General features: G+C 33.2%; 1 protein-coding gene across 1 annotated transcript; it reads left to right on the plus strand.

Moving 5' to 3' along the window:
* The first annotated feature begins 721 nt into the window (after positions 1-721).
* Positions 722-13,249, plus strand: LOC126775582 (sarcoplasmic calcium-binding protein). The gene is made up of 6 exons (XM_050497623.1): positions 722-929; positions 9,634-9,843; positions 10,208-10,369; positions 10,600-10,740; positions 11,073-11,192; positions 11,892-13,249. Exons 1-6 carry the CDS (start codon positions 837-839, stop codon positions 12,000-12,002), a joined length of 837 nt encoding a protein of 278 aa, XP_050353580.1. The 5' UTR covers positions 722-836; the 3' UTR covers positions 12,003-13,249.
* The last annotated feature ends 249 nt before the right edge of the window (positions 13,250-13,498 follow it).

Here is a 13,498-nt window from a genome sequence, read left to right on the forward strand (position 1 = left end):
GTGATTGGGAAGTCAACACGACTTCTAAAGCTTGTGAAAAATATAATTAATGAAGACAATCAGTCAAAAGTTTTAATTAAATAACAAATGAAGACTACGTGTGCTAAATCATGTTAATTTTAATCATTTCTTAAGAAATAAATAAGGAAAATCTATAAATAAAACTAATATTCATTATCATTAATACAATAGTAAGTTTTAATTATTTTATCTAGTAACAATATTGGCAGTCGTTAACCCAAATCACAATGCTATTACTACGGCCTACGATGTGTAGGTGCTTACGTGTAAGCGTTAGCGTAGTCAGAAACTTGTACTTAAGTTCATAACAGAAGCAAATACCACTATCGAAAAAAGAGCCCTCGAATTATTATCGCTTCTAGAATGACAAAAAAAAATCGATACACGAAATTTGTTTTTAATTATCACACACTTAAGGCCTAGAATAGCATAAAATACGTTTTTAAACACAACGCCGGTAAACAAAAACATAAACGTATACGAAACGTACGTCTATGAAGACCGCATGTTTTAATTCGCAGATATTATGCACCCGAAAAACTCCCTTAAATCATCGCTTTAAGGGTCACTATAGTCCATTTTTTCTATCTGTTTGTATCGTTAATCACTTTCGTACCGGTAGAGAACAAGCTCGCCCCACTCTTACGCTACGTACTAATAAAACCGAACGCGTTCGAATTTCAAATCAAACATAGTTGCACGTTCATGGACAACGGCGTTCTGTATAGTTATTATTTTTTTTTCAAATCTTTGTCATAAAGGTATAAACAGTATTAGTTACATTAGATGTAAGTGGTGATTGAGAAAGTGACAAAATGGCGCTGTCTCTAATGAGACTTGGATTTCGTTCAGCTGCATCGAAACTAGAAAGATCAGCGGCTATTCTTTCAAATACCAGTGTCCAGAAAGTAAGTTATTTAACAATAAAGTGTTTTAAAAGCATGGTATTCAATAAAAAAAATAAAAAATAAATTAAGGCATTATAATAGTACGTTTGATATTTAGACAAAATTCATTAATTATCAGACATTTACAATAAGGGCATAAATATATAGGAACAAATCAAAAGATAAACATTAAATATGTCTATTGAATTAAAATATAGGTAACTTCACCTTAAAATGTCACCCCCGCGGCCTCGGGAACGCTCCCGTGGGTTTGAAAAAGAAAAAAAAACTATGGCTTACAAGCTAATGGCTAAGTATAATCACATTCCTAAGAGGATATTACAATTTTTCTTATGAAGGATTGTACTATATAAGACATGTTACTTCAAGAATAACTTAAAAAAAAACTGTATTCTTGTAATAAAAATAAACTGTTAATGTTCGATTTTGTTCATACTGAAGTATATAATTAAATATGTTACGTTAGTGGTTTAAAAGCCTAATTAGAAAACAAAATCCAACAAACTTAAATTATTAAAAATAAGCATATTTAGTACATGACATTCATTAAAATAAAATCTAATATTAAAAAAAAAAAATTCATAATATAAAATAAAATATATAAACCAATAAAAAAAAGTACCTACTTATCGAATTTCGTATATATTATCTTTTTTTTCGTGTAATTCTGATATCCTGGTTACGACTACGAAACTTTTCTATGTTCAGGTAAAAGAAATGCCCGCTGCATAGGCATTATATCCCGGATTATACAGAAAAACAACTTTTTTTTCCATTTAAAAGCCAGGCAAAGGTAGTAGTCGGCACAGTTCAATGGTACTTACATAATATACCTTTCGTATGTTTTAAGTACAATATTAAAACAGATTTCAAAGTTGTTTGTGTTTTTTATAATAAAAATGTAAAATAACATCCTATCTATCTGTTAAAATTTTATTATAATACTTTTGACCTCTGATAAACTCTTATCATTCCCCCCGATACATAATTTGTGTCAGTTTTGTTTATACCTTATGTCTTAGCTAGTAAGGGTGATAGTGAAATGAAAAATTGAAGTTTAATTTGCCCTCAATTGTGTGGTAATTCTAATATGCCGTTGTTAAGGGCACGGAAGACTGGTTAAGGTGTTCGTTAATTTACACATCTACGTATTTGTTTTTTTTTTAATTACTTGAACGACAAAGTAAATGGACAATCTGTCATGTGTTAATGAGGTTAAAATATTATTATTTGTCTGAGCATCACACAAAAAGTAATAAACACAATAGAGTTGACTGCGAAGCGCTTCAAAATTGTTCACTCTAGACAAAGATGCTCTAGACTGGTGGTAGAGCTTTGTGTAAGCTCGTCTGGGTAGGTACCACCCACTCATCAGATATTCTACCGCAAAACAGCAGTACTTGTTATTGTTGTGTTCCGGTTTGAAGGATGAGTGAGCCAGTGTAATTACAGGCACAAGAGACATAAAATCTTAGTTCCCAAGGTTGGTGGCGCATTGGCTATGTAAGCGATGGTTGACATTTCTTACAATGCCAATGTCTAAGGGCGTTTGGTGACCACTTACCATCAGTTGGCCCATATGCTCGTCCGCCTTCCTATTCTATAAAAAAAAAAATTATGATTTGGTAGATAGGTATACTTTTTATTACTTTTGTTTCTGCATTCCTATGTCGACGCTCGAATGGTGAGTGAAGTATGGTTAATATTTTTTTACATGGCTAATGTATATGGGCGATGGTAATCACTTATCATCAGGTGGAACATTTGCCAGTGTGCCTATCTATTTTAAATAATAAAAAAAAGTAACGAGTTATCGTCTCATCCCCAAATTCCAATGACTATGAGCGAAGTGGCCTTATCGTAAATATCTACTTGCTCATCCGTTTTACAAATAAACCTTCCAAGAGAACTGAGACGCAGGTCCAACAAAAATAACCAATTATATATTATAATAATTAATAGATTTAACACGGGAAGTAATTCATATAAAAAATGACCTTGGTTTGATCGCGATCAATAACAAACGCTTAAACAAAACATTACTTAGGTCTACGTGATGTTTGTAAGGTATAGTTACTTACTATTAAATACATGATTTTATTTTAATTCAAATTATATTATGAGAATAAAATATAATAGTATATCAATAAGTAAAAGTAATAAATAAGATAGTAATTTTCAATCAATCAACAGCCAATCGTTGTCCACTGCTGAACATAGGCCTCTCCCAAGGTGCGCCAAAGCTCCCTGTCCTCCGCCTTCCGCATCCAGTTGGTGCCCGCCACCTTCTTAAGGTCGTCGGTCCAACTGGCTGGAGGGCACCCTACGCTGCGCTTGCCGATTCGCGGTCTCCACTCTAGGACTCGTCTGCTCCAACGGCCATCGGACCTACGACATACGTGACCAGCCCACTGCCACTTCAGCCTGCTAATTTTGCAAGCTATGTCGGTGACTCCGGTTCTTTTCCGGATAATCTCATTTCTGATCTTATCCTTCAAAGATACTCGGAGCATAGCTCGCTCCATAGCGCGCTGAGCGACTTTGAATTTATGGACTAGTCCCTAAATAAGATAGTAATTTTCAGTCAGTTTTTATTTTGATATCCAAAAGCTTTTTTTGTATTGTATATATTTTACTTGGTGGTACGGTTATGTGCAAGCCCATCTGGTTAGGTATCCACTCTTCATATATTCTAAAGCTTAACAGCAATAGTATTGCTGTGTTCCAGTTTGCAGGGTGAGTGAACCAGTGTAAGTGTAGGCTCGACATAACTAATCAAGTCTTTCTTACAGCGCCAATGTCTATGGGCGGTGATGGCCCCTTACCGTCACGTTACACACAAGAAGTTATGGCGAAGGAGATAGGTTAATACAAGTCCTTGACATTTTATTGAAGTTCTTTGTAAAACGCGTTTAACTGGCTACGTTCACGATTTTTAAACATTATTATTATTTGTTGTTTATTTTGATTGAGATATGTATAATATTGATAATGTTTGCTTAAAAGAAATAATTAAAAACTCTCTTTACTTATGTGTCAGATGTAAAGGACTTGCTATCCCTTTTTACCACACGAATTAGACAAAGATAGCATTATATTTCGTGTTCAACTGAATGTATAGCAATATTTATGTTCGTACATAATAACTATTTACGTATTCACGTAGCAGGTAGCAGGTGGGAAAAAGCTTCTAAAAAAACTCCGGCGCCCAACCCTAATATTTATGCTTTTTGGAACTTGTTTTGAATGTGGTTTTTTGTTAGAGGTTTATCAATTGGGGCCTTTATTTTAAATAATTATTTATAATAGGAAGGCTGACAAGAAAATGTGTATCTCGCTGGTAGCTACAGGCCATAGAAAATGGTTTTTAATAATAACTATTCCTGACAACATCAATGCAACTGTATCAGTACATATTATAAAATGAAGTCGCGTCTATCGATCTTAACACGATAAAGTCAAAAATTACAGAACGGATTTTCACACGGTCTTCACCATTGGACGCAATAGTTTATGAGGCAGGTTTAGGTGTATAATTCAATAAGGTAAGTAAATTGGCTGAAATATGACGGTGATTGTTGAATATGTCGGAAATTATCATGTAGTTCAACAGAGGTATATGTACTACGATATAAATGTTTTTTACCGCTTATTCAACTCGTGAAAAGCCGCGAGGAGTAGCTAGTTTGGTATAAATATGTTACGTACCTCTGTATAATTATGTAATGAATCTGCAATGTAAGAGCAACTGAGTCAAACTTAATAGTACGCAAAAAACGTTTGATATCATTCACCAATCGAAGTAGGAGTAAAGATTAGACCTTAGATTTACATAGTCTGCTGTATTGAGCACTCGGAAAGTTCTAATTTACCTTAATTTATAATACAATACAATTCCACTTAATTAATCAAATTAACATCAAAAGTTCCGATATTTAAAATCCCATTTTATCGAGAAACCAAAGCGAATATCATAAATTATTGAAGACCACGACCAATGTTATCGCGTGAATAAAATCACAACCGTTACTAGTTATTTTTAATAAGGAAGTTATACCTATCGTCGCCAACATCGCTATTTATCACTTCAATTTAACGTAACCAAAACGTAGTTCAACTTTATTAAGTAATAAGTTCAATGATCCCTTCGCTTATGTTGGCCGTCGCATGCGTGCCCGCATGTATTGCGCAAACGCAAACAATAAACCAATATATTGTAAATCATAAAATATTGATAAGGATATTAAGATAATTTTAAGAGCTTACTAGAATGGCGGTTACGACTTTACATGATCAATCTAAATAGAATAGTTTCTTGAAATTAAAACGTTTGAAGTCTCATAATTTGTACAGCGAGATAAAAAAAAGGAGAAAGAGCCGTTGTCATTTTTTTATCTCACTGAAAAAACGCATAACAGCGCCGTGTGCTACGGCGGAATACAAACGAAAACGCCGCTATACCCACTCCGTCTCTTCGGGGAGGTCGCTTGCTCATGCTACCGACGATATCCCGGATTTTGACCAGCCTATGTGGGCTTTCTAACTAAGTAATAAAGAGTTAAAATTGTGTCGAAATTTTTAATCCTTACGCAAACTTTTTATATAAATCGAAACAATATTTTTAACAACTTCTGATTTATTTTAATAATTAAAAAGATACGTAAAAGAGTTTATCTCTTATCACTACATTTATCATTATCCACTACATATTCATATTTATTCAATAAACATATGAATAAATCTCAAATGACAGGAACTTTGCAGATCTTGAGGTCGAATCGATATCAATCGTTTGATTGTCAGTCTTTAATAAAAATAACGTAAAAAATTAAGGCCATTTCGAATGCATCTGTACGTTAATTTAGTTTAAAGGTCAAAGAAATCTTAATTTAATCTTTTTTTAGCATTTACTTTGCTTGAGGTTAGTTCAACTTGTATAATTCAACGCAAAAATAGTTTAGAATATCAATAGTAATAGGTTTTAATAGGGAAACCTATTTGACCCAGAAAAAAAGAGCTTGTGATTTTTACTTGTAAAGATTTATACTCGAATATCGCCTGCTCAAATTTGTGTAAGCACTACGCCCGACGAATTTTTTCCCGCGTTTCTTTTAAAATTAAATAAATACTAAGACACTTATAAAAACATTTGTGTAATAATACTGTCATACTTTGTTAAATTATAATATGTTGTACGTAAAATTTTGTAAATGTTATTAGTATATTAACGCCTAATTGTAAATTATTTTCTTAAAAACGCAAAGTTATATCTGCTTATATGACAATAGCTTTATTAATTTTTTTCATTTAGTAATATTAATAATCTATTTTTTCACGCAAATCCCATCGATTATAATTTATTGGCACATCAATTTATCTCATTAGTCTCATTTCATATAATAACCGCAGGTAATTAATATTGTTATGTCACAGCATAATGACGTGTATTATGATATATGTCATAACTCAGGCCGAGTTTTAGTTAGTAAATATTTAAGTTGACATAGTTGCATTTACTGTCTATGATAATAAGGTCGTTGACCGTCTTATGCGAGCATAGTGCGTACACGCAGGGAATTTTGTGTAGTGTACACACCACATACTTTAAGGTTCAGTTAAATGTAATTTTTTCAGGTTGTTTGTTATTAAAATATTCTGAAACAGTAGCGATCATATCTTCTATAATATGATAAACTAAGTGAAAATTATGATAAATGATAGCTTACAGCTTATAGTTACAATAATATATAAACTTGCTTATGTTTTACAATAATGTGTATAAATATTATTTGAAATAGCCTAGGACCTATCGTTTTACCCGTTTAATAAAAAACAAAGTAATAAGGTATGGCTTTAGATTGGCTTGCGTAAATTCCTTAGAAGAACTATTTTTCATTAAATTCATAACGATTTGAACTCAAAATACTCCAGTCATCTATAGACATGAAACACGTCGACGAAATAGAGGATTTATTGTTTGCACGAAAAAGACAATTATTGTTATCGGTTGGCGCCTAATAGCTTTAGTAACGAGGGCTTTCTAGTAATATATTATGACAGCCGACAATTTTAGACTAGACTAATGATATTTAGATATATATAGGTGATTGCGACCTCTTTATTGACCCAGTTGTTATGTGCTTAGTATCCTCCTTGAAGGGGCATTATTGGTCTTTAGCCGTCTTTAGTAGCCGTTGAGTAGATTATAAATGTAATAAGTTCATATCAACATATGCAAAAACGTCAATTCGTTTCAATCAAGTATATATTTTTGCCAATGTTGATGTAAGCAATTGGAGAAGCAATTGATTCAATTGTAACAACCGGTCGTCTGGTGGAAGATGTTGAATCAGATATAAATCATATTGGACTCAATCTTTAGTGTATTTATCATATGAAGGACATGAGATGCGACGGTTGGTTGAATTTCTCTTAGCAAAATAAAACAGGGTTCAAAACCTGGCAATATGTAAATCATAGTTTGGATATAATTCCATCATGTTGCTTTAGACATATGCAGTCTTACTTACAATATCAACCTTCACCTCTGAACAAGCAATGAAAGCGTGTGAAAACTCAGTATTGTAGCGATCTTTAGTTTAGATTAACACATCTCTCAGTTCTTATTTCACTCAATGATTTCAATTAGGTACTAAGAAATACTTGGACCTTAAATTAGTACAGTAGTTTGTTTGTCCTGAGTCTGGGTGTAATTATCTATATAATTATGTATTTACAAAAGAAAAGTAGTGTATGTAGTATATAAGTTGTCTGGTTTCCATAGTACAAGCTCTGCTTAATTTGGGATCAGATGGCCGTGTGTGAATAATGTCTCAGGATATTATAATGTTCCCGATTATATTCCTCATAAAAATAAACCTCAGTTGAATTGTAACTGGGAGTCTATTTTACTAATTTAATGCAGTTACGATACGTCCCCGATTCTATTTCGATCGAACTTCGACCGAAATCTTTGTGTTAGTTGAATAGGAAAACGGCTAAACGGCTACGATTATGTCTCGATAGTATTGCGATAAAGTGACAATTTTTTAATAGAATAATCAACAAAGAGGGTGAATGGTGAGGGTAGGTTTACTTGGTAGGCCACCCACTCATCAGATATTCTACCACTAAATAGACATGCTTAGTATTGTTGTGTATCAGGGGTGAGCCACTGTGACTACAGGCATAAGGGACGTAGCATTTTAGTTCTCATGTTTGGTGGCGCATTGGCGATGTTAGGACCGGTTAATATTTCTAACAGCGCCAATGTCTATGGGTTGTGGTGGCCATTTACAGTCAGGTTATCGATTTGTCCGCCCGTTTACCTATATTATAAAAACGGATCTTTGGTTTATATTATGGTCAGAAAATTGCAATTCAATAGGGAATGTTACGAGCTTCATCTTCTGTCTTTTTCTATTTTAAAGAATTATGTAATTAGTATTATATATGTTAGTTATTAAGCTGTTCGTTATGTAAAAAGTGTTACGTAAATTGTAACTTGATGAGAGAGATGAATGAGAACTTGACTCATATGTAAATTATACGTAGAAAAACCCATCACTAAACAAGTTTTTAAAAAACATTATTAAGTGATGCTCAAACTTTTTATATAAGCATACGAAATGTTTTGACATAACTTTAAAGGTTTTAAGCTTTTATAGTTAATATTAAAAAAAAAACAATATTATATATACAACCACACATTACTTATGGATAAATATGTTGACTTTCGCAATATTAGTAACAATATGAAAAGTATTATATGAATGGTTACACTAACAGCCTGTTAATGTCCCACTGCTGGGCTAAGGCCTCCTCTCTCTTTTGAGTAGAAGGTTTGGAGCTTATTCCACCACGCTGCTCCAATGCGGGTTGGTAGAATACACATGTGGCATAATTTCAATAAAACTAGACACATGCAGGTTTCCTCACGATGTTTTCCTTCACCGTTAAGCACGAGATGAATTATAAACACAAATGACTATAGAGATATAATGAGAATGGTAACGCTATGTCAAAATTACCATTTGTGTTAAGGAATGTTGAACGTCCTTCGCCAATCGACTGCGATCTACATTTTTAAGAGTGAATGCTTGGTAGCGTCAAGGTTGAACGGCATTAGCCCTTACGCAGTATACTCTACGTCTATGATACTTATCATTTTCGATTATGTAAGAAGTGCATTTTAAATTTCTCAAATAATAACTCGGTTTTGATACATGATCTTAACAATTCTGTAAAAGTGGTGGTGCAATTTAAATGAGTATAAAATATTGTCTATGACAAATTTGAAACATGTCAAATATGTTTTTGTTTTAAATAACTACGTAACATTTTAAGTGCGATACAATCACTTTATTAATTCTTTTATTTTGACTGACGTACCTATGGCTTAAATAATGATTTATTTTCATTGGTTAGCTCTTGCAAAACTCGTTCGTCCGAAATGAAAGCCCCACCTAATGGTGAATGAACAAATAAACACCGCCCATAGACATGGGCAATGCAAGATAGTAATATATCTTTCTTCACTACACTGTCATTGCACCGCCATCCTTACTTACTAAGATTGCTGTAACACTGACGAACGGGTTGCACAGTGCCCTACTTAACTAAATATATACTAAACTATACTAAAATATAATATAATATATACTTAATTAAAATATAAAAGCAATTATTAATTGTATTGTTACAGATGATTCACACAAAAGTAACGTGCAACGGTAAGGTATGCTATTTGCAAACTTTCCAAGAACAACGCGATATCGACATATCGGAATACGCTGGGGCTTTAAGACGGAACTACAGCAAACAGCACGGCAGGCCCGAAGAAAACAGGAGGAAAAATGAATCCGATAGCGAAAGCGATTCCGACTGTGATACAGAATGCAAGGGTTTCGATCGAGTGAGTTGTGATAAGATAAATCAAATTATTACGTAAACCAAGTATAAGAAGTCTGATATTTTTATGTGTCAATATTAATTTGCCCGTGTCACATTTATATTTGGTTTATGTGTGTTTTTCACTTACTCATATATATCTCTAGTTTCATCCTCAGTCCTTCTCACACGTATCAGACATCATAGTACAAATTCTGTATGTGCAGTACTTCCAAAAAATTTAAGTAATTCTCAAAGAAACTACTTGAAACATATTTGCACAAAATTATGGCAGAATTATCCCAGAATCTTTGTCCAAACTTAGACAGTAGCCAAGTAACTGCCAGATGTTAGGTCTACAGTCTTTAAGTTTTTTTTTTGTATTCTAGTCGGAATTTTGGCGGCGGAAAATGCGTACAGTACACAACATCCTCGACGTAGACAAGGATGGATTGATCTCATTTAATGATTTCTTGCTCTTCGCGGAGCGTTTCAAGTCCTTAGGACATCTAGATGACCAGCAAGCGAATGAATTTATATCGATTATTAAGGTTTGTATTTAATTTCTATTAAAATACTACGAGAATCGAGTGACGAATGTCCATCTTAATATTTTTAGCTTTACAAATAAAAACGAATAAAGAATAATATAATTCAATAAAGACTTATAAAACAAGTGAACTTTTTATTTTTAAAATTAATAATTGATATTAAACGGCAGGGTGTTCTGCAAGATACCTAACTGGGTCTTAGATTTTAAAATGGAATTATTTTTATCCAGTTAACATGGGAAGAACAATGGGGAGCCATAGATCCCTACAACTACGTAACAGTGGAGCAGTATCTAGAAGATATGCACCACGTGCTCAATGACAAGACTTTGAAGAAGAAGGCCCACCGATGGCTACCTTATTTGTTTAAGGTAATTTTTAAGCACTACTACTACCAGTCTTGCAATTTTAAGCTGCGGATCTTGAGGTCCTAGGTTAGACCTAGGCTTCAGATCCTGGTTTTAATTTAATGGGTTCCTTTATTATTAAGTTATCAGTAGTCCGGAGTCAGCAAATTTTTAGTACTACATTATCGGACTATGAGAGTGAGAGAGTAGTGAGTTTCTATGTTTGCGCATATTTCAGTTGCAGCATTAGGATATAAATTCTTAATTTTTCTGAAGAAAGATTTTTGCCCAGCATTGGGACAGATGGGATTATACAAATACATCAAGATCTTATCAATGCTACTTGTTGTTTGCAGGCAGTTGATAAGGACAAGTCCGGATTCATCTCCGTGAAGGAGTTCAAGTTGTTCTTCCAATGTCTCGGCCTCAGCAACGAGCACGCAGCTGTCGCCTTCGCCGTCATCGACGTCAATGGGGTACGTGGTTTTATTCAATTAGAAGCAGTATGTATGGGTACATGGTAAGAAGTGCTCACCACCGTCCATAGCCATAAAAATTACAAGAAAATGCGGCGCCTATAATAACGCACACGAACTCAGAATTCTACCACCAAACAGCAATATAGACTGATGTTTGGTGGTAGAATTATCTTATTGGTAGGGCTTTGTGCAAGCCCGTATAGGTATCGTGCACTCATCACATACAGTACAGTACAGTAACAGCCTGTTAATGTCCCACTGCTGGGCTAAGGCCTCCTCTCCCTTTTGAGGAGAAGGTTTGGAGCTTATTCCACCACGCTGCTCCAATGCGGGTTGGTAGAATACACATGTGGCAGAATTTCAATGAAATTAGACACATACAGGTTTCCTCACGATGTTTTCCTTCACCGTTAAGCACGAGACGAATTATAAACACAAATTAAGCACATGAAAATTCAGTGGTGCTTGCCCGGGTTTGAACCCACGATCATCGTTTAAGATTCACGCGTTCTTACCACTAGGCCATCTCTGCTTCATTCACTCATCACATACTCTATTTAAATATTATTTAACAGCAATGCTTAGTATTGTACGGAATGATTCATATTTCATAGTGCCAATGTCCGAGTATGCCTTATTATTTTAATTAAAAAAAAAAAAACAATGTAATTAATAATACTATAAAATTTGTTACAGGATGGTAAATTGTCGCTAAAAGAATTCGTTAAACTTGGTAAGGATTTCTTCATAACCGAAGACGAATCGCGCGTCTCCAAGATGTTCTGGGGTCCACTCATTAATGTTTAATTAACTAAGACAATCGAATATTATATTGAAAAATTGCGACACACCATATCACCTTGGTTCCAGTTAGTACGTACGTCTGTGAGTTTCGAAGCGTTGTTGTTGCTTTTTTTTATGCATTTTGATCTTTAAAAATTGGCCGAAAGTCATCGTTATTAAGTCAAAAAATAACAGTTCGAAATTCTTTTCGCTAATTTAGACCGATATGGCGTGTTTTTTTTATAATTATCGTTATATTTTTGGTACACATTAAAATGATTTACCACATATGTAAATGTTTGATGGTTTCTTTAAAAAAATAAATTTTATGAAAATCTGTTACACTTCGAAATGTTAATGAGTTTTGTCAAATATTTTATCTGGTACATATTGTCTTTAATAACACGATGTCTGAGAAATATTAGTTTTGTTTGGTCGCATTTTTCAATAAAATCTTCACAGTATAATTCTCGTAAGTGACAATTAATATTAAGATGACAAAAACTTATGTTTGCAGTTAGTTTTTATTTTAGCTTTAGATGGAATAACATGACTTAAAATAAAAATATATATACCGTTGTAGAAGCAGGTTTGTTATAAATTTTTGGTAATTACAAATGAATAATTTGTAAAGAAACGGTAAATTTACTGCGACTATGGTAAAATTGAAATCGTTTTATTAAAAAAACAAAGTCATGTTGTTAATGCATTTAATCGCAATGACTGAATAATATTCAAATGAACACTTTATGTATATTTTTTTAAATGTTGATAACTGTCCGTTGACAGTACAATTTCTTATGGTGTGTCAAGTTGGTAATTTTTGGGTATGCAACTGTTTTCACATCCTTAGCATATTAAAATACAGTATTCTTAATTTTTCGTAGCATTTCGTAACATTTGCAAAATAAAATGTTTTCGAGCAAAACTAGCAGCCGTAATTTATATATAAATTCGTATGAGCTTAATAATTGTTCTATTAAAATACTTACTTGATTGATTGAATGTTATTACTGTAAACATTTGTAAAAACATGGCATTGACAGATAATATGTACACCGGAAGATTGTAGTTCCATATTTAAATGCATTATGAAATATTTTTTATCAACAAACAATTTACTACGTTTTCATTCGAATAATAATACTCATGAATATGAGTAAATTTGTAAGTTATTTTAAATATTGAATTGAATAAACAATGTAAAAAATAAACAAAAAAATTATAAAAAGAGTTATCAAAAGAATCTCAATAAAGGGTATTCGAATGTATATGGATTTTTTTTATTTATCTTACATTATTAACTATTAATTAACTTTATTACAATTCTTTTTAATCGAATATTAATAAAGTATATTATTGATTGGCCGTTGGCGCAGTTGACAATAACCCTTTTTTTTTTACGTTGGAAAAACGCATTATGCGTTTCCCCCACGGGAACAGTGGGGGGGTACGTGGGACTCGCCGGTGTCCAAGGCGCCGAGTGCGCCCCGAACATCGGAATACCCACTAAAAAACCA

Source organism: Nymphalis io, chromosome 18 (assembly GCF_905147045.1).
Source record: "Nymphalis io chromosome 18, ilAglIoxx1.1, whole genome shotgun sequence".
Lineage (NCBI taxonomy): Eukaryota > Metazoa > Arthropoda > Insecta > Lepidoptera > Nymphalidae > Nymphalis > Nymphalis io.